This window comes from Polypterus senegalus, chromosome 4 (assembly GCF_016835505.1).
Source record: "Polypterus senegalus isolate Bchr_013 chromosome 4, ASM1683550v1, whole genome shotgun sequence".
Classification (NCBI taxonomy): Eukaryota; Metazoa; Chordata; class Cladistia; order Polypteriformes; family Polypteridae; genus Polypterus; species Polypterus senegalus.
The window spans coordinates 119,987,346-120,010,704 of record NC_053157.1 but is presented as its reverse complement, the minus strand read 5'-3'; the positions used below and the strand labels follow the sequence as shown (position 1 = coordinate 120,010,704).

General features: G+C 36.9%; 1 protein-coding gene across 1 annotated transcript in view; it reads right to left on the bottom strand.

Moving 5' to 3' along the window:
• Positions 1–7,088: 7,088 nt before the first annotated feature.
• ankrd50 (ankyrin repeat domain 50) overlaps positions 7,089–23,359 on the bottom strand; it is a 101,930-nt gene continuing 85,659 nt past the window's right edge. The window contains exons 4-5 of the mRNA XM_039751218.1: positions 14,190–17,746; positions 7,089–8,640 (exon numbers count right to left, since the gene is read on the bottom strand). Coding sequence (XP_039607152.1) covers positions 14,193–17,746 — 3,554 coding nt within the window. The 3' untranslated portion in view covers positions 7,089–8,640; positions 14,190–14,192. The remainder of the gene's footprint in view (positions 8,641–14,189; positions 17,747–23,359) is intronic.

Genomic DNA, 23,359 nt, shown 5'->3' with positions numbered 1-23,359 from the left:
AAGACTACATGAACCTCCAACAGCATTTAGGAACTGAAATCTTTATCTATTTGTAGTCATTATAGAAAACAGAAAGAAGGCTAAGGCCTTAGGCACAGTTCACATGTGTATGCAAAGTGAGCAACACTTGCAGAAATTAATACTCAAGAGTTCTGATGCTCCCAGTCATTTTAAAAGGAGACAGTCATGACAGCATAGACATTCATCTCCTGAATGTTCTCTGTGTATCAATGGTGGTGCAGTGACTGCTGCTGCTTGCTGCCTCATGGTTCTAGGAGACTGGGTTCTAATTCCAGCCTCATTAAAATCTTGATGGATTTTACATATTCACCCCTTGTTAGTAGAGTTTTTGTGCATGCTATGTTCACTAGTCCAATAGTGTGGTTGTGCACTGTGATGGACTAGTAGTGAGCCCCCTTTTTAAATCTAATTAATTTAATAAAAATTTCAATACAGTTTGGGAAATTCTGAAGGTGAAGTGACAAAAATCCATGTAAGGTGGGAACAGTAGCCAGATTTGAAAACAATTTCTGATCAATGTAAAATATGCCTATCTGACATAAATAACTAATTACAAATGAGCTAAAGTTTTTATGATGAATGCTCAGTTTTGTGCTGTTGGAGATATCTATACATACATATACACATATATACACACACAGCTGTGAATACATGAAACACAGAGTTTATTCTTGTATTATTATTTATTTATATTATTTGTCTTCATATTATTGTTATTTTTTCATATCCTAACTTTTGAAATGTTGCACTCCGTCGGGCTCCCATGTGAGCCTCCTGGAGCTCTTGGTTGCTCCTGTTTCTTAAGGGTGCTCAGCAGGAGTGGCCTCTCTGCCCCCTTCTTGAAAGTCTGACTGCTTCCCCTCACATATTGCACCATCTCCACCCTGTTTCTGCCCTTTAACCTTCATTCCTTCCTTTTTCTTTCTTTATTATTTGCCCTCCTTTGTATCATGCAGGCTCCTTTTATACTGCCTGAATGGGTGCAGGTGCTATCCTGAATAAGGCACCTGACCGACCCACTCGCATTTTCACGATCAGCCAAACACCTCAATTCAACCCATGCATGCTCCAGGACTCTTATTATTTATTTAAAAATTGTGCTTTGCCACAGACCTCTTATCACTGACCTCCACTCTGACCCTCAACAAAGGTATCCTACAGGTTACCCAAATCCGCTGTTGTACTTCTTGTTCATCTAGAGCAGGGGCGCCCAATGCGTCGATCGCGATCGACCAGTAGATCGCAAAGGTAATGCAGGTAGATCGCTTTGCATTCTAAAAAATGTTTTTTTTAAATATTAGTCTATCATATATCAGATATCATATATGCTTCCTATGGCATTTGCCACTTGATTGACATACAGGGCGGCCAGTCTGAGATCTCTTTTCTTCTAGCACACTGGTCATCCCGCACACACAACCAAACGCGCAAGCTACTGCAAAACTCCGGCTGTGATCTAGTTAGCTTTCCAACTTATATCGACTAAAGAAGGGATTTACAAAAAAAATTGTTTGGTATGGGCTGAATGTGGAATTGGAAGAGGATTTTTTTCTCACGTCACAATCGAAGTGCGTTTGTCTGATCTGTCAATCTATCATTGCTATTCCAAAGAAGGAAAATGTGGAAAGGCACTTTTGAACTGTTCATAAAAACTACGAAACTGACTTCCTTCTGAAAAGCGATCTGAGAAAGAGAAAGGATAGGGAACTAAAATCGCAGTTAATCAGACAGTCGTCATTTTTCACTCGGCTGAATTCAAAAGCTCATTGACTGCATTATTCGGCTCTACTTATTTATAAGAGTTAGCCTTTTTCCACATGCCGATCATTAAATCCAAATACTGTAGTGACCATAAATGTATTGAATTGTTATTGTGCCATAAAGGTTATTCAGTTATCAGTTATGCAAGGTACAACAACATATATTGTGTGTATATATATATATATATGTATATATATATATATATACATATATTTGTAAGTAGCTCGCTAGCCGAAAAAGTGCAGGCACCCCTAATCTACAGTATGACTGCGCGGCCATATGCAGCTCCAACTCCATCATTAAAATGGCTAAAACCACCAGCATGGACCTAATCACAAACAATGGGGAGACAGACAATTCACAGAGAAGAAACCTACCAAAGTGGTGTCAGGACAACAGTTTCACCCTTAATGTTAGCAAAACCAATTGGATAGGGAATAGTTTTCTGAAATCAGAAGGCATACAACACTCCAGTTTACACTGGCAAGAAAATTGGAACAACACATGATAGCTGAAGTCAAGAAGGGTCACCAATGTTTTTCCTTCCTTAGTTAGATGAGGAAAGCTTGGATGACTACATCTGTGTTCACTGTCTTCAACAGATGCACAATGGAGGCATGTGACATACTGGTAAGGAACTTGCTCAGTTAAGGCCTACAAAAAATTAAAGAGAGTGGTGAAGTTGGCCTGGACTATTACTTCCATATGGCTCCCTTCTGCTCAAGATGTAACAAATTCTGCCTTAGAAGGGTAAATGGCATTTTTAAAGACTACAGCCATCCTACACAGTCACCTGTCTTTTACCCAGTGCTCTGACAGAATGTACAAGACCATTAGCATTCTCATCAGTAGAGAGAATTTACATCCAAAGGCTGGCTAATAGCCACTAATAGTGATAAATGCCCGTTTTTGGATATTCAATATCACAGAAGTGCAGTCAACCAGGTACAGTAGCTTCACTAGATGTTGAATGTAATCTTCTGCGCACCCACAACATAACAGAAGGAAGGACAGAAGCTGAGAAGGCAATTCAAAGTTTACAGGTGTTGTCTTCTGTATCTGGCCGATCTTTATATATTAGTAAGTCTGAACTGATGGCTCTTGGGACATATGATACATTATCCATTTGAAATATTCCTGTTAACGATAATTTTAATAATCCTGGATTTCCAAAGACTCCAATATTACAAATAATCTAGTTTTTGTTTCCTCTTATACGATTGTTTGAGAAAAAACTTTGTGGTTGTTAAGAGACCTCTCTTTAAGTAGCTGAATATTTATATATATATATGTGAGGGTTCATCTAGACTAAATTATGATTCACTTATTTTGAGCCAACCTCACTTATTAGAAGAATCAGCTGTATTTATATATACATTATAATTTCATTTGGAGATATCTCTCTTAAAAGTGGTATTATTTGGCAAAAGGAAGCTCAAATACTTTAGACTTTAAAATTGGTAAAGCTACTTTTAAAATGAAATAGATTCAAAATTATTTGAAAAAAATGCATATCTACTATATAATAAAACACTAAGCTCTGTGTTTCCAGTGCTTCTGAGCAATCTGATTGGTCAGTTTGGCTTCAATTAAGCGACAGAGGAAGTGTGAGTGAGAGACAAAACGAGGAGGAGTAAAGGCATAGGTGGCACGCTGAGAGAGTTGTCAAAGATGGGAAGCACAAGGCGATTCTAATGGCCAGGGCTCCAAGTTATGATGCATTTCTGTCTTAATAATGAAGCATTTCAAACGAAATAAAGATCACAGTATTCCTGGACAAACTTATTTGTGAATGAACTGGATGACCATGAGACCAAGGAAGATGGGGCAACCTGTCACAAGTCAGCTCGCAGCATGGCACAAATTGAACTGTTTTTTTGCAATTGGGTCATTTCAAAGGGACTATGGCCACCTTGTTCCCCAGACCTGTTACCTTCAGATTTCTTCCTTTGGGCACTGATGAAAGGAAAAGTGTACAAGAACAAGCATTGTACACTGCAACAATTACAGCGAAACAGTAAATTAGTGCCATCACATCTGCAATGCTTGCAGATACCTTTGCCAATATGGAGTGCCATGTTGATCTGTGTGTGCAAGAAGGCAGCCACCATTTCCAATACTGAATGTGACTGGATTGTTTACACATCTATCAAGGTATGCACTGTATTTATATTGTTTGTATCTCTTCATTATAATGTGTGTAACATATCATAACTCGGGAGCCCCACCCATTAGAATCTCCCTGCACAAAAGTGGACAGGAGGCAAAACATTTGCCTTGAAAATAATGACAGAGAGTGAGAAGCAGGCTTTACAGGAGTGCGACTGAGAGAAGGAACGCCAGTGAAGAGACGTTTACACACGCAAATACAGGGGAAAGGTGCAGGTAGGGCAAGAGATTACCAGTTTTTTTAATGATTCTAGGTACAATGTCTAATGGAATATAATTTCCTAATCTATTTAGAAAAGTCATTGGTAGAGAATTTCTGCTTAAGTGCAAATTTGGCACTGGTAAAAGTCCTTTGAAACTTAAGCAGGTTCTCCTTACATGGTCACTTATGTATAAGCATATCTTTTCCCTTACAGATTTACTAATATGAACACTAGATAAATTAGAAATAAAACTGTTATTAGAAAATTGCATTTACAATTACAATTTGGATTAAACAAACACTAAATGATAATGGTTATTTATAGAATTGGAGTTTATTAGCAATTATAACATTCATGTTCATGTTTATCACTATTGTACAGTAATAAATGCTAATCCTAGGGAAATATGGACTCTTTAGAAGAGTTGTGGTGAATAGCTAATTGAAACATTTGAATAATTTACAGCTTGCTTTAAATCACAGGGAAAGGATACTTTGAGGTATGGATGTAATAATCATTTTTTAAAGTCTTTATTGAAAGATGAGCACATTTTCACTATTATATTGGAATTCCTTATTTGGAAAACTGTTGATTGGAAAAAATGTGTACAGCACCCAAGAAGTATTGTATAACTAATAAATTTAAGGAGGTCATATATAATACATCAAATTAATCATGTGAAGGCTGTAGCTGTCCACTGAATTAAAATTAAAGCAGATGATCAATGCAATTTTTGTTTAAAAAAAAAAAAAAAAAACAAAAAAAAAACTGGATAGAGTTATAAACTTAACATTAAAAAAGAGACTAATGTGGGTATTGGTTTTGAAGAAATAGCTATCATGTTAAACTATACTGAAAATAAAAAAAAACTCATTTTATTTGTAATTCATTTTATTATACTGGCACATATTCATATACACAAAATGAAGTGGTCTTAAATTAACCCTGTGTTTTAATATTTTAAAATAGATATAAAAATATATCTATAAACTATTTCAGAATGTTAAAATATGAAAACAATGCAGACTCTATCCCTATTTAAATCATTTAAACTTTTTTTCATAAACGGTATTAGTGTGTACCCCTGACAATTTGGACCTTTTATATTGTACTGTATGTTTTTATTGTTGTTAATAGTCATTGATTTAAAAAAAAGCAAAAAAGAATCAAAATAAGGGGGTCGAAAACAGATTCACAGCACATCCAGACTAAGGTGTGCATTCATATTGATGGAAAAAATAAAGATTTAAGTTACAGGATGTGTACACATTTTCTTTTTTTTACCGTGTCCTGTTCGGCTGTGAAGCAATCAGAATTGATGTCTGAATGCTGGCGACTAGCCTTACAGTTTTTCTCTCAGGTGGAGCGTTACAGCTTCTGCTGACGTCACGCCTGATACCAAAACTTTATTAAAAAATATTTTTAGATGTTTTTAAGATTCAAACCGGACACGGAGACAAAAGTGAAAGAAAAAGAAGAGAGAAGGAAGAGATGGAGGTAAAGGGGGGAGGGGTTCGTATAGAATAAACAATAAATGAACCAGAATCCGCTTCTAGACCTGCAGAAAGAGAGGGGAACAAAAAAAACCACAAGACAAAAACATTGCTGCATCAGCTACATGAAGATATATAAAAGTAAAAATGTTTGCTGACAATCATACAGTAATTATTACTGAGGCATTTAAGGCCACCACAACCTTAGATCATGTGCTGAAGATGTCCAAGTCATACTTATGAAATCACCATGTGAGCACCTGGGTGTGTACATGCGCTTGTATGTGTAAGGTTTCTCTATAGGAGCATCCAATAGTGAGTGTGAAGGGCCACAGACCTGCCCCCAAAAGCGTCGGAAGATGGAGGGAGTTCCAAGCCCAGAGATCCAGAGGTCACCCCAGAGCGGAGACCCCAGGGAGGCCGTCACCAGAGAAGCCCCAACCCCCACCCGAGGCGCAGAGGATCACCCGGGGTCACAACCAGCAGCCGGCAGAGTCCCGGGAGATATCAACGGCAAGCGCTCAGGCCGCCCGCAGCCGCTCTCCCGAGTCGGCCGGGCCGGAACCCAGCAGCCGGGACCCGAGGCGACCCACCCCGCCGAGGATCCAACAGAGCCCAGGGAACCAGATCCCACCAGGCAGCCACCGGGAGCGACCAGACAGATGCTTAAGGCAGGGGGAGGGTAGGCAAAGATGTTGTAGTATTGCCAGATGTCCCAGGAGAGGGGAGGAGTCCAAAACCCCACCTGACATATACAGTCACACACAAACACAGTCATACACTCCCTCCCTCATGCTCTCACATACACATACAACCCAAGACTTACAAGGATGTACGCCAGACACCCATTCACACTCCCCACACACACCCTACCTAACTCTGGTCCCGGTGCTGCCGTACCTGAGGTACAGCCATTCCTGGACGTCAGAGTTAACCCCGTTCCGCAGGGGTAATAGTGAGCAGGCACCCCCATCCAACGTAGAGCAAAGCAACCCACCACTCCAGACCACAGGCAGACGGCCAGCTCCCACTCCTAGCCTCCAGCCCCGGGCAGCTAACTGAGAACAGAAGTGTGATAAGACCTCTAGTCTCCCTCCGCCTGCTCTAATGTAGTGTTGGTGTGTGCTGATAAGGTGCATTTTGTGGTTGGGGGGGCGCAGGCAGTGCCGGCACCATGTGGCCTACCTACACCAGCTGATGCCAACACACTGTGTGTACACATTTTCTAAATTCTTGATTATTTGATGGTGTGTGACTGTTGTTCATAGCTGGGTTTTTAGTCAAAACTGATTTCAAACAGAAAAATTACACTAGTAAGGTAAACATACAGTATGTTCTAAGTTACATATTGTATCGAAATAAATTTTGAAGGTATAGTTTCAGACAAGCTGCATGGAGAAAAGCAAATATATTTATTAAGCATTTTAATATACAGAAGGTTTTTTTCAGTTCCATATAATACAACAAATAAAATAGAAAAAAAATGAAATGTCAAATTTAATGTACATTTCAAGCTATTTACAAACAAAATGGTGTAAATGAACAGACATTTGCATAGAAAAAAAATAACGATGACACATTCAAAAAAAAAAAAAAGTGGGCTCAAGGGATGAAAAATGAGAGAAATTCAAAAACCAGGGCTTTGGGCTTTAAATTCACATCTTCTTTTTGCTGTAAAACAGAAGTAGGAATGCTAACCTACTTTTTCTTCCTTCTTGAAGTAACAGCTCTGGACACACCATTCATGGGTCACTTGCAGATGAAGAAATATCTAAATTGCTGTCATTTCCCCAAATCGAAAAAAGGACAAATTAATAAGAAAAATATCCACTAGAAACAGTGAAAAACTCTTAATTTGCTTTTTAGTAAAAAAAAAAATCTATGAAACCAAATTCCAGGGGTTCTAAAATGAAATCTCAGGAGAGATTAATAAAATCAAATAAAATGTGCTTTTGTTTATTTTTAAATACAGACGTCCAGAGACCTGAAAGAGTTTTCAGCATCTGGCTTAGCTGAAATTGGTTGCTGTTTTTTAAGCATCGTTTCAAATAAAATCCAGGTTATCCCAAACAGCACAACATTCCTGAAGACACTCCCTGCATTATGAAAAACTGATTTGCCATAATATCCCAAAGTAGAGTTTCATCTATACATTATATTAATATGCTAAATTTCACTCCACAGAACCTTAAGGTGAAATGGTTTGTACATGAATTTGGCTCTTCCTCAACTTACATGTCCCACAGGGACAAATGAAATGCATTTGTTCTCTGAGTTTTCAGATACCCCACAGAGGTTCAAATAATACTATGGTGTTTAAAGAAATCGGAAAAAGAAGTTATCATCAAATACTAGCCAAAGAATGTCTGTAGCCATTCTATTTTTTACCACACTATGGCATGGGATTAGATCAAATGACTGTGGCCTGTTTCAAAATGATTACCAGTAGATCTGATGATTATCAGATTGTAAGATGCCAGCTTGAATAACACAACAGTATGCAAGGACTGCAATACATGTATATCCCGTGGTATTAAGTAAATATTATAACATTACACTGTATTGGTCATTCTGATGATTTTTTAAGATACACAAATAACCTGCAGCAAAGAAATTACAGATTAAACATTGTAGCACACATTTAGCATTGCAAATCCCATGACCACATGGCTTTATTCCAACAGTATTACTGTTGACAGAGATCTATTTTATGAAAAGTGCATAATATGCTTTTTAAATACATGATACATTAAATAAAATTAAAATGTGTGCAGGGTTAAACTGAAAAGGCCATCACAAACATAGGCACACTGCAGTATCAGTCTGTGTAAATCAGTGAGTAGCAAACACATTCTTCTCCAGGAGCTCGTATAAGGTTTTTAAAGCTTCCACGTTTAATTTTTGGGAACAAAAAGTGTTTTCTATGAGCAAGACATTCCTTTATTTTTCTTAGTTTTCAGCAAAGCTTGCAGGAAGGATACCACTCTGAACATCTGGAATAAAAACAAACAGCTGTTAATACACAATACATGCAGGCTCTCCTTAGCAAATCACAGTTTTAATATGCTAAGGTCTGTAGCGATGAAAATAAATCTTAAAAGTACAACTCTGGAATCCTGCTATTTTTAAGAATACTTTCAAAGAGCAGTGTATGTTGGAGTCCCAACTTTAACTAATACTTAAATGATAAAAATAGGAAGGACCGGTCTAGAATTTCAAAGCAGTCTTGAAATACACGTAGGCTGGATCATATTGCATGAAATTATTATGAAGCCTTGAAATCTGCAACTTTGAACGGTGTCCAAGCAGCAAAACAAATTATAAAAAGCTTAGAACAGGACACAAGATTACAAGGTGTAAAATATACAGTGCCATCCATGAGTGCCGGAATGGTGAACAGAAACGTGCCATGTCTTTCATAAACATAAGCAGCTACGATTTAAATGGGGGAAAAAAAATGAAAACTGTGCCGAATAATAACTTTTATATCTGGATCCTGCTGTCTATATATTTTAGAATAATTCAGAATTACACTACAGGATGTGTTCTATGCTAGACTATGTTAGGATCATCTGTCCAAATACAGCTCTGATAAAAAGTATTCACCCACTTGTAAATATTCACATTTTATTGTTTAAAAAACATTAAATTACAGTGGATGATTAATTGTAATTAATTAACTGAGATCTGCTTTCACTTTGACTTTAAAGAGAATTTTTATTTTAATCAGAGGCAATAAAGCCATTGTGATTCAAAGTTGTAACATAATAAAATGTGAAAACTACTTATAAGTTATGTACCTCTGCTGACCTAAACCAGGATGGAAGTATTATATTTCTGCACTTCTTAGTAGTCTGCTACTTAGACATTTTACACAAAAGTACATGCAGGTGTAATAAGAGGTTTTCTGGTCTTTTAAGTTCCTGAGTGATTGTTATTAATTAAAACAACCTGCTCAGCCACCAGACTGAAAACTACAGTCAAATAATTTAGCACTGTTTAGTCTTGCTTCTCACATTCTTAAGAGTCTGCACTTTCGTTATGTCCTTTCCTTTTCTTTTACACTGCATGATGATCTCTGCTTAGGCCGTGTCAAAATATGTAACTTTTTGTTGTGGTGTATGTTAGATTTGCCAGCTGCAGTTGCTGCACCATGTCAAATTACACAACTGAAAAATCACAGCCCATACTACATTTACTAACCAAACACCAATCATCCATCACTTTCCTGCTGCCTGAAATCTAAACATCTTCCAGAAAATGTGCTGCCTGGTGGAGCCAGCACTGTATGAAGGGTTACTAGAAGTGGTGAGATCAGCAGCAGTCTCTGTCCCCAATTATGTTATGGTTGATAAAATACGAGACATTAGATAAATGAGTTTTGCTTCTGTTTATGTAGTCCACAGCCCTCATGCTGCCTTATAAAGCCGGTACTGTACTAATGGTTAGGAGCTGCAGTGCGTTCAGCTGTAGTCTCACCCCCTTTTGTTCCAGAAAACACGAGACATCAGACAGATGGGCTAATCTTTTATTTTATACTTATAGATAAGCGTTCATTGGGTGTCAGCTCTCCTGCACACACAAGCCCAACCCTCTGACTAATGAGAAAATCTAATTTTTATCATGATGAGTCACAGATTAGTAGGAAGGAGTTTCTGGGTAAGTTACATTAGGTGATCAGCTTCACGGATACATGCTATTTTCTGTCTCTGACTTGCTACGATTATGTAAATGAAGGCTACAACTGAAAATCGCTGGAAAAGTCGCGTAATCTGGCATGGGCTTTAGACAATGCTTCTTCCTTTCTGATCTGTAATGTTTACTGAAGCCCTGCCAGTTTCACATTCACTTTAAGACATCTTATAAAGAATGTTCAAACACATAGTGGTTAAGATATTATCTGCTAGTTTAGTACACAATATTCCACAACTTTTAATACATTATTTATTTTGATTCTTGTACAGACAGACAATATGTAGGTGTTTTTATACAAATTTATTCAAATATTTTTTGCTGTGAATTAACTATTTTCCTTTATTTTAATTTATCTTGAGACTCTTGACCACTGAATTGATTCTTTGTTTCTTAAACCACACATAAACATAAATTTGATGTGAAGAGAGCAAACAGATGACCAACTTAGCTGGGGCCACAAACTCCAACCTTCATTCAGTTTCCTAACTCTTAACTTGAAGCCAATTCTCGTTGCTAATTAAACCCATTATTTAATTCCATGGTGCTCATTCTGCCATGGCAGACATTTCCAAAACTGTTGATTTTCTTTTTTAAGAGTCCTGTCAAAATGTTTTGTGGACCTGAGCAGATCAACATTACTGAGGCCTTCACCTTTCTTTATTTTCAGTTATTGTGTGATGGACGCAGGTTGTTGTTTATGTGTTGGTTCATTTTCTGTCTTAATATTGTTTGGTTGCTAATTAAGGGAAAAATAAATAATTAAGGGGCCTGAGTCTTAAGGTGTGCATCAATTAAAATTAAGGCAAAGAGTTAATTACCAGCAAAATCTGGTCACTAATTAAGAAAAGGGTTAGAGTGAAAACCTGCAGCCACAGTAGCTCTCCAGGACTGGAGTTGGAGACCCCTGATATAAACAGATTATCCAAATTATGACATATTGAGCTTAAAATGACATGGGCCTTATTTACATAATAGCACTTATCAACACATACCTTATGATATCATGATGCCGATTTCCTAAAAGTTCCATGTAAATATATTAAGCCGAATGATCTGCCTACTTATATGAGGGGTGCCCCAATGGTCTCTGTTGGTGAACCTCACTACTTCACTCAAACACACCCTGAATTAGGCTGTTCATAACTTTGTTAATCACTTGCTCAAAAATAAAATCATGGGACTCATTATGAATCAAGACCAACCCTTTTTGATTTCAAATATTGCTATTCTGCTGTAGTACTTCTTTCCATTACTACATTGCCAAGCTACTATTCCTGTTCTTTGAAAGTGATTTTGAGAGCCGTATGATTTGTCAGTTTCTTAATATACTTTTCAACACGTTCTATTATAAAATGTGCAGTAAAAGGAAGATGGCCGCTTGGCTTAGGTAATCAGAAACATGGCTCTGTTTGTTATAATTGACCATGGATACCCCAGAGGTTTATTTTCTTCAGGAATTCTTGTGTTTTTATTTTACTCTCCACAACTCTCAACTGCACATATCTCAACTACTATAACAGCATATGCTGCATTGTATTATATATTACAACTGTACATTATATTCCCATATTTATGTGTATAAATGTTGTATGGTTTTGTAATTTACTGCTGCATTATAACAGGATAAAATGTATAAATACTCTTGAGCATGTTCTTGATGAAAAGTACTAAACAAGAATAAGAATTGAATTTAATGAATTACTAATATTGCAGAATTAGTGCAGAATAAAGTACTCTTTCCATTCATTCATTTTGCCCCAATATCCAATTTCAAGGGTCATGGAGAGCCAGGACCTATCCTAACAGCAAAGTGTGCAAAGCAGGAATTAACTTTTAGCAGGGCCCCAAGTATCTTACATGTCTATAAACACACACAAATACTTACTGACCCCAAGACATTTTTTTTTTTTTAGAATTGCCTGACTTGGGGTTGTGTGAGTAAACATACACTATTTTATTATATCCCTAAGGGATCTTACACCAATTAGAGGAGTTTTTGGCAGTATAATAGTGAGGCAGAAAATTATGTTTTAGAAACAAATGAAAGCACATTGAGTAACTGACTAAGCTATCATGATCATATAATTAACTTACAACAGTTAACATATAACATTCTCAAAGGATCTTGGGGTCGCTGGATGCTCACTGAGCTGGCTGCAAGCAGGACACATTGAGGACAGGTAGGCAGTCCATTGCAGGGCCCATACAAACACAAACATGTACGCCCACACCCATGCTCACGATAACAGTCACACAGAGGCCAATATGGAATCTCCAAATAACCTAACCTTCACATGTTTGTTTATGTGAGAAAAACACGTGCAAATAAATGGAGAATGTACAAATTCTACATGAACTACAGGATACTGGATCCATGAACTGGCAGTGCTAACCTCTGTGCTACTGTGCTAACCCTGTTTAAACATAGTGTTAGGTATTAAAAATAAAGGAAAAAATATGAAATGGAAAATGCAGTCAGGTGAAACTGTTTAATTGTAATCACTAAATTAATGACAAATTTGGCATTCAAGTGCCAAATGTTTTTACTTTTAGACAGATAGAACTTTATTTATCATAATCATTAGTGTTGATTGGCATAGTCTGCCATATTGTTTTTTGCAACAACTATGCTGTACTCTCCAATGACTTTGTTTGCCCAATATTTTCTTGTAAATTCACCTTGTGGCAAGCTTAGATGAACACTTTTTTCCCCATCGCTCCATGATACTTTGCAAGGCCAGCATGACATCACAGAGCTGTAGAAGCCATAAGCAGAACTTTCATGCATGCGTACTGTAAGAACGTTTCCGACCTGCTTTGGGCATGCCTTCCACTCTGCATTTGCTTTAAAAAAAACCAAAAAAAAAAACTTTTGCATGTGCACATTAACTGACCATGATCAGTAAAGAATGAGTACTGCCACAGCTTGTGCAACACTGATCTCTGTACCGCACGGGTAATTTGCTTGCATAATTATCCATGTGCTAGTGCTATGATCCAAAACAAGCTTTAAAGGAGCTCTTGCCCTATGCCACCCTGAGAAAGAAAACATGTCTGACCTTGTGAAATAATAATAAATACGAAAGATTTACTACTGTCTCCAAATCATTTTTATCTTCTTCATGAAAGAAAAAAAGCACAGAACATTTGATAGAGACTGGAAACAAAAAAGATGTTTGTACTGCACCTGGATCCACAGCTTAAAAAAATGGAATGAACCACTGCCATGTTGCTACATTGGGGCACGGCTAATGTGTGACCCAAGACGGGAACTCTGTGAGCCTAACCATATTTTAACTTTTTTATTGTGGATTTGTGGTAATTTATTGTATTTTGTTTGTGGTTAACATTCCATTTGTATCTTTGCTTGCTTGAGGCATAGTGGTTATCATGGCTGCCTCACAGCTCACTCACATCACATTTCTGGCTAAGATGAACGGTCCAACATAGCTGGCAGCCCTCAGGGTCAATTAACACACCACCGTGACATTAAAAGTTCCTCTTACCCAATTGACTTCAATGCAATTTGCAGATTTTGGCGAAGTTCCCGAACATTTTTGTGATTTCACTGAACACATGGTGAAGTAAACGCGACAGGGTTAGCTCATCACTAATAATCACCTACTTTAATCACCTTGACCTTTGGTTTCTGTACACCATTTTTCAACAATTTCATTAATTTCTTTAAAGTATTTGATTAAAAAAAGCATGACAAAAATGAGCAAATATCCGAACTTCTATGGCACATTTAAACACATGCCATTATTATTTGGATTCCAGACAGAACTACATTTCATGCTCTGTAAGGCATACTTGAGGTTTAGAAAAATATACACACAAAAATTACCAGCTATAATGGGGTTTCCTTTTTGTAGTTAAAGCTGGGATCGGTTCCTTCAATCTGAAGTTTTAAGGACTGTTTAAGGCTTAATTCAGTCTCTCCCATTGGGTAGCCTTCCAAAAGTTCTTGGTGCCCTCTGTCTTGCATGGTCCTTGGGACAGAAACTCTACCAAGGAAAACCTGATTCCCTTGAAGGTGGTAGTTGGGATTGGTCATAATGCCATTCCTTTTCTTATCAGCACTGTTCTGCTGCTGAATCAAAAACTGTTGCTGTGATCTGCCTATTTCTTGCTGAGTTGATGGAACCATTATCTTACAGAGAGGATCTGTGGGAATCTGTTTCATAGACATACCAGCATTTGATACTGGCTGCGTTACTGCAACTCGCTTATCAAACTGAGTCATTTCATATTCCAATATTTGGGACTGAGTAGTGTTCTTGTTTTTTTTCTCCACTGACCCAACCTTGCTGGAGCCATTTGAGGCATTTTTTCCACTTTTACTTCCTTTGCCCGGTTTGATACTGAGTTTTACTTGATTCCATTCATATTCGCTAGATGGAGAGCTTGGATGTTGTCCTATTGATCTTGTTGTTGAAGACGGAGACACAATAGACTGTCTGCTTCTGCTTCTGGGTAAGGAGTGCTGCTGAATTTGTTCTGTAAAGGACAGTCCATGAAAGCTATCCATTGGTACAGTTTGTGCAGTTGCTGTGGATGATGTAGTTCGCAAGGAAGAGTTCTTTGAACTTTTAAGAGAATTATTAGAATGTGAGGATTTCTGACGGTCAACAGTGGAGTCTGGAGATTCTGAAGGAGAACTGAAAGCATGAACTGGGCCATTTGACAATCCACGACCTGCATTCTGCAGTTCACCCACACCAGTGCTACCTGAGCTATTGGATTTTATAGTCAACGACTGCAGTTTTGCATTAGGAGTAACCGGGCCTTTTTGATCCATTGTGTGAACGGGTGAAGGGCTACAGCCATTCAAAGTGGATGCTCCATATTTTTCAAGAAGTTTAATAATAGCTGAGTGTCCACCTTTTGCAGCTACCCTCATGGCTGTGCGTCCAAACTGATCTGCATGATTTGGGTCAGCTCCATGCTCTAATAATATCTGAACTACATCAAAATGTCCCTCCTGAGCTGCAATGCACAGAGCAGTTGCTCCCTGATTACATGCGTGATCGACATGGCTTCCATTGTCAATAAGGAGCTGTACCACCTTGATGTGACCCTGCCAGGCTGCAGACTGTAAAGCAGAACGCTTTTCATTGTCACAGGAGTTGACATCTGCATGAAAATTTATCAACAGCTGCACCATTTCTAAATGTCCCTGCCAGCAGGAAACATGTAGAGCTGTTCTTCCTTCGGTGTCACTGCCTTCCACATTTGCCCCATTTTCTAAAAAGTATTCAGCCATAGCCAATTGGTTTTCAAGTGCCAAGATGTAGAGAGTTGGGCGGCCATCTGCATCCTTACAATCTATATCTGCTTCATGGCTAAGAAGTAGCTCCACAATTTCTCGGTGACCTTCTAAGGCTGCAACTCTAAGTGAATTTCTTCCATCATAGCCTCTTTGATCAACACTTGATTTATTTTCAAGAAGAATTTGCACACAGTCATAATGGCCTTCTTGGGAAGCCAGTATCAGTGGAATTCGACCATCATTATCCACTTCACTAGATCTGGCACCTTGCTCAATAAGTGCATCACACACTAACCTGTGCCCTTCAAAGGAAGCCATATGCAGTGGTGTCCAGCCAGCATCATCTCTATGGTTTTCATCTAAACCTCTGTCCAGCAGAGTTCGTACCACTTCTACGTTGCCTTGTGCTGACGCAATACTCAGTACTGTCCTTCCTTCGCTGTCAATACTATCAACAGCAGCCCCCCAAAACAAAAGTGTGTTCACAACTGATGCATGTCCCATAGATGCAGCTGCTAAAAGTGGGGTACGCCCATTATTGTCTGTGTGATCAACATCTGCTCCACCTTCTAGTAACAAATCAACTACATCAACATGCCCTTCATAGGCTGCAACCAGTAAAGGAGTCATGCCATCTTTGTCACAGTGATCCACCTCTGCTCCTCTATCGATAAGAAGGCTTACAACAGAAGCATGTCCTTTACTGGCAGGCACACAAAGTGCTGCAACAGATAAAGCAGTCCTTCCATCTACATCTTCATGATTTACTTCAGCTCCATGGTCAAGCAGGTGTTCCACTATTTCTCTGTGTCCCATATATGCTGCAGCAATCAGAGCAGTTCTTCCTTCATTATCGGCTTTATTAACTTCGGCTCCATGCTGGAGCAAGTTTAATACAATATCTTCATGGCCACCCCATGCTGCTGCTCGTAGGGCCGTTCTGCAGTCAGCATCCGCACAGTCAACTTTGGCACCAGCATACAAAAGTGCAGAAACAACCTCAGAATGTCCTCCCCAGGCAGCAGACCTCAGAGCTGTCCAGCCATCCTGATCAGTGTGATTAATGTTTGCCCCACATCCAATAAGGCAATTAACAACCTTTGTATGTCCCTGCCTTGCTGCAAGAGTAAGTGCAGTCTGACCATGACTGTCTTCAATTTCCAGATCAGCTCTTCGAGAAATCAGTAAGTTAACCACATCTAAATTACCACTGTATGCAGCATTGGCTAGCAGAGTTCTCCCACTTGAGTCACTTTGGTTAACTGATGCTCCGTTATCCAGTAACGTTCTGATGGACTCCTCCCGTTCTAACGCCTGCTGCACAATGCATGATGCACGGTCATCTTCACTATTAACATGTGCTCCTGCTTTCACTAACAGCTGTAACACCTCTTGCTCTTTGGGAATAGAGGTTGTAAGTGAATCGTTGACTGGGGTGCCATTCCAAACCATCCACAGTGCTAGATTGTAAGTTTCTAGTTGTAAACTGGAATTAATCAGGTGCAATGCAAACTCCTGTACTTCAAGTGGGGCAAGATCCTTGGCTCTACATGTATAACACATGGCCATCATCCGGTGTCCTTCTGCAGCATTGCATAAATATTTCTGAGTACAATGCTTCACATCCAACAGCCACTCTGCAAAGCTGTAATGAAACAAAATTTTAGTGTTGCCAAGACCATCAACTAGAAGCTTTGATAAAATGTCCAGCTTCCTATGAAATTCCTCCATTGTTAGAGAAATGTTTTTAGTCCAAACTGCATGATAGAGTTCCATAACTGTCAGAGGCCGACATGCTGCCAAAATCACATTCAAAATTGGCTGGACTTTAGCAAACTGTTTTCTCACAAAAAGCCTTTGACAGAGCCAAAGGTATAGCCCATTTAAAGTGCCAGGGATGTCTCGGATTTCTCGAAGCATGATGAAATTTTCTACTACCCCATCTAGGACTTTCTCCAAATACAGGAAGCAACCACTGCTTTTAATGTGAAGCTGATTCAACATCTCAGCTGTTTCCTTAGTCAAGTGTTGTCTCAATGCTTCTTCTTGGTCTAGGCGATGAAGAATATATTGTTGCACATCCTTGACTATGTAAGCTTTGCGGAGGTCATCAAGGCTAATTTTCCGAAAACCTATACAGCAGAGGAAAAAAGAAGCTGTAAGTATTTTTTAAATTATCATGACATGCTTAGTAAGTAATAGAACACTAAGCAAAAGCAATAATTATAAATGTAAAATTTTAGCTTTATTAAATCAAGATTTCAAATGGGAATAATAATCATTTTCAACATTGTTTTTATCAAAAATATACTATAAAACTAAATGAAGCTCTATATATGGAGATGAGCATTAATTTAGATCAGTCATCACACTTGGTCACAAAGAAATAAAAGTTGCTGGACTATTGGTCTATGGGGTGTCCAAGTTACACATTATATCAATTAGTAATGCAGGTTTAAGATCAACTAGGTATTGTTAGTAAACATTTACTTTTTTAAAAAACACAAAATAAACACAATATTGTACTACAGTACATTACCAAAAACACTTAATTACTAAGAGTTTAACTCCAGCCATTCATTTTCTAATAACTGTTTTCAATTTCAGCTTGCAACTGTTGAAGCCTATGTCAGCAGCAATACACATGCAGCAGAAACAAACTCTGGTCCAGATGTAAGCACACATATAGAACCACATGCTATCACAAGGGCAAACAATTATAGTGCCTGAGTTCTAGAAACTTGATGTTCAAATGTTAAAAAGGATGACCCAGATGAAACCCATATGAAAATTCATAAATCAAGTGGTAATGAAAAGCATATACATCAATCTGCATAGTTTTCTTACAAGATGTAAACCTTTCCAATAACCAAGTAATTCAATGGCAAGGACCAACCATAAATTAGAGCAAAAGACACTACCATACTTGCATTTTAATTTTTATAATGTATTTTTACTATATAATTTTATTGCAAAAACATTTTTGAAAGATAATTCCATCTTTTAGATTTCATTTGACTATTTTCTGAATGGTATATATTTTGATTAATAGGAAACAAACACTGTGCTTTAAAATACTGTTTTATAGAATTCCTAGAAGAATAATTCATTATCAAATATGAAATTCTTGACATGCTTTTCCCTATACATACAAGATGGAATTTTGTTTTTTTTTTATTTTATTCCTACAGTGAATAGCAGATAGTTGTAATATACTAAACAATGCAGAAAATAACTCATTCTACTGAAAACTAAAAGTATTGTTTGAATATTAAAGTATAACCAACATGCATTTCAGTGCAAAATGATATGCTGGCTTCTATGAATTCATTAAAATTCCTCTGCTCTTCTGAGAACAATGCAAGTCTCAGAACATGTTTTAGTTTTCAACAGAACTCCTGAGGCACTAAAAGCATAAGTATATTCTATTCATACTGTAATACACAGTCAGCTGTGAAATAAGAGTATAGGCCCAGTGTAATACATTTTTAGAACTACTAATGGCTTTGAATACCACTTGTTACAACTATTCTGAATCTCACAAATATGCAAATGATGCTTTCATACAAACTTTTTCTTATATTTTAACTCATATTTTATTTTTATTTCAAAAAGAAGTAATCTATTCTTTCTTATATATCTGATATGAAAAAACAATCATCCTTTACTTTTTCTACCTCCAAAAAATCTTTAATGAAAAACTAACTTTTTCAATTTGAACTATGAAGTCTGGGATAAACTGTTGTGTCCAATACATTTATTATAGTTAACTGAAAGTGCATGTGCATGAAGATCCCTAATTGTTTACTGATTAGAATGATTATGAGTTGCATGGTGCCTGTATATATTTTTCTTTGGATACTGAAGTTTGCTTATCACAATTTAGAGGAATTTGTGTTAGGTTAACTGGCAGCTGTACTTTAAATTGATTCTGTGTGAATGCAAATGTTGGGTGAGAGTGTGTGTGTGTGTGTGTGTGTGTGTGTAAGTGCTGAGATAGTCTGGGACTATGTTTCAGTTCTACAGCTAGAAAAAGCTTTGGGCCTAAATGACCCTGAAGTGGATTTTCAGAATGAATTTTATAAATACTGCATAGTGAGCTATACAAAAAAGAGACACCTTTAAAATTATTTTTATTCCTATATATATGTGATGAAATACACGTCAGAGCTCCAGGAAGCTGGGTCTGAATCAAGGACCAGTCATTGCCAGTGAAGTCAGTAAATCTTCTCTATGACTGCATGGGTTAGTCTTTGGGTGCTCTGATTTGCCTTATGATGATTGTTACATTTCCTGGTGACTCTAAACTGTCATGGTACATCTGGGTGTCAATGTACCTAAAGTGCCATGTTAGCATTGCTGGTGGGATTGGCTCTGGTACTTTGTGACACAAATAAATAGTTTCAATAAATTGTTAAATAGATGAACTTTCATCTAAATCCTAAAAGCAAAATAATTCTGAATAAAGAAACAACACATAAGCTTAATGAACAAAATGAAGAAACTTTTTTTTGTTGCAAATAGTACATTAACTTCTGGGATAATCAACTCAGTTATAATGCTGGAATCAGTGACACATTATTCAAGTACAAATTTGAAATGATGCAAAAAAACACTTTCCTTGTGTCAATCAATCTATTCTTCACATTGCAGATTCGTAAATGTGAATAATGCCCCAAAAAAAAGATTTTTGAAAACCTCAGAAAAGGAATTGTAAATACTTACAAGACTCTTAGGGCTATTAAAACCTATATATAAAGACTTCAGACTCAGTCAATCTGCAAAATTTACTTTTAAATTGTCAATGTCTTAAAATATTATGTTTTTGACATTATCATTGTTAAGACCAAAGCATCTTTAACTCTGAGGCTACTTTTGGACAAAGCCAAACACCACATCCCATATGTGAAAAGCTTTAATGGTTTGTGTACTTTTACTTTGTACATACTTAAGAAAACTTGTTAAACAAACCCAAAACAGATACGAGGAGGAGTTTAATGTGCTAGTAAAACAGACAAAGGGCACATTCTACAAGATTCTTTGTACTGTCCCTTCATTTGCAGTATGGAAGGGTGTGCAATTACCACATCAGTAACGATGGTAAGAGAGGAATCAGTAAAAAGGCTTAGTATTACAAATCGCTCAAGATACCAGTACATACCTGTATATGTGTTACATGTGAACTAGCACATGACAAGTAAGAATTTCACTGTGCTCTGTACAGATGACAGAAATGACATAAAATAAAAAATTCTTTATGTCAATGCATATGACATTAAAAAAGTATTGCTAAATTTCAGTTTTGTTTTGTTCTTTCAAAACTCACATGGATAGTCATGTAGGGTTACAAAGTGACATTCTGTTCATTACTTTCTTTCATTAAGTTTGTTTACTGACACAATTTATTTTACTTTCACATTTACACCAAAAACAAGTTCAACACATGTTGTTGGTATGGAACACAAGCAATAGTTTTGGTAAATTTAAGGCAGATCAATAGATTACATATTTCTTCAGAGCAAAACTACATTTTCTCTTGATCAAAAAAAGTGGGTGGATACACTTTTAGAGACATAATTTTTATCAACAACAGCACACATTATTGTATTATTATACAGCAACTGAAACCTATGCTTTTCCATGTGTGGCCAGAGACAAAAACAAACAGTCATATTCAGTTGCTCTTTTAAGTAAATTTAGGGACTGTGAGTCTTTGAGGATTAAACAAATAGAGTGTAGCTTTGTTTAATATTTATAATGCTCAGAGGTTCATGTCTAAGAGCAGTGTTTCTTATTTCTGCATTTGATGTTCTCCAAATGAAAAAATATGAACATTTCATTCTTGCAAACACTGTAGTCAGCTTCACTCAGATCAGGCAAAGTTTGCCTATTCAAGTCATCTTACAGCTAAGACACTTTATGCATGATGCACTAAAAAGCAACATGAATCAAACATTTTGTTGACTAGAGAAATTCACCAAAGCATTATTCGCAATGAGTATGCTGCGTTCACTGGTCACCTTGTTTGCCAAATATTTTCCTGGAAATTCAGAGTGTGGTCTACTTAGAAAATGCCTTTTAATCTGGCTCCCCATGATGCTTTGTGAGGTCAGTGACACACTGCAGAGCTGTAGCAGCCAGTGTTGGGGATGGGACAGCCCCTGGGAATGCTGATCCTTGTAGTGGACTACAAATTAGCAGAAAACTTGCAAATATATTTTAACACAAAATATACACGCAGAAGGAAACTGGAAATTTGTCAGTGTATTCATGGCTCAAAGGAAATATAGGAGATTTATGATATTTAATTTTATTATTTTTATCTTAGCGAGACATATTGGTGCACTGGTTAGCAATGCTGCCTAACAGCACAGATCACATTTTTGACACAAATGATCCAGCATTGGTGGCAGATGCCTTCCTAGCCCCAGTGGCACTTAAATAATATTGTACTATTATAATCCACTCAAAACTAGTTCAACTTCTCCTTCTACATTTACTTCAATGCATTTTGTTAAGTTTGGTCAAGTTGTTGAACATCTCAACGATTTCAAGGCAAAGTCAGCACGGTTCTCTCATCATTACTCAAATTCCAGTCAATAAAAAGCATTGAGAATTTACAAGAGAACATTTTTCTAACTTTTGGATAACTGGAGTAATGATTCATCTCTAGTGGGAAACAGATAATGTCCTCTTCATTACCATACAAACTGTAAATGCATCCTTTACACTTAATTTTTTACCAATAACACAAACCTCAACTAAGAAGTACCTACAGCAGACATCTAAACAAAGATACAGAGAGAAAACATTATTTTCTGCATGATTTGTCAAGGTCTTATTTGAGCACTAAGATCGTCAGTATTGAAATACTCAGATGTTATACAGAACTAGTCTAGTCTGCTTCTTGTAGTGCTCTTTTAATGTGTAATAATGTCATACATTTCATTAAAATTTATATTTGGAGCACAGCTACTTTGTATGATTGATATTTAGTAGTCTGGTGAATGTTATATTAAAATTATTTTTGAAAATAAATGAATACATATGTAAATTGTTTACAACTGAAAACAATTTTAGTTTTTAATAATTAAGCACACATTCTATTCTATAAGGTAGCATCTGGTTGTCAAAAGTATACTGTGTTGCAACAGATTTTTTTTAAACCCCCTATATAGACAGACATATATAAAAAAACAATTGGTGTGAAGCTATCAAAGCAGTCCTTAGAAGTATACATAATACATTATTGGATGTTATGTGCTAAGACAAATTCCTTTTCATGGATTACTAGAAAGAAATCAAATCAACTTATATCACATTAATAAAAACACTGATAACTTTACAGGCTTTAGGAATTTTCTTCTTACCACTGTACATTATGACTCGCAAAAAGACTAAGCAGCATAAGCATGACAAAGAGGCTCCTGTCAAAAGCTATCAGTTTAAGAAATAAGTATTGACCACTAGAGAGAGAAATCCTGAGAAGAAAAAACAAGTAAATTTTGTATGAGTCCTAATAAAATTATTTTTCTATGAAATGTTTACCAGTAATAATAATATTATTTAAGACAAATACACAAATTGCACAATTGCTTTATTTTTTTTTTAACTTTTCTGTCTTAACAGTCCTAACAAAATTTATATATATATAATAACACACACACACACAATAAATATATATTGGTCTTCAATTACATTATTTTTCATTCCTTAGTGTGGGAAAGCAAATAAATTGAAAAGCT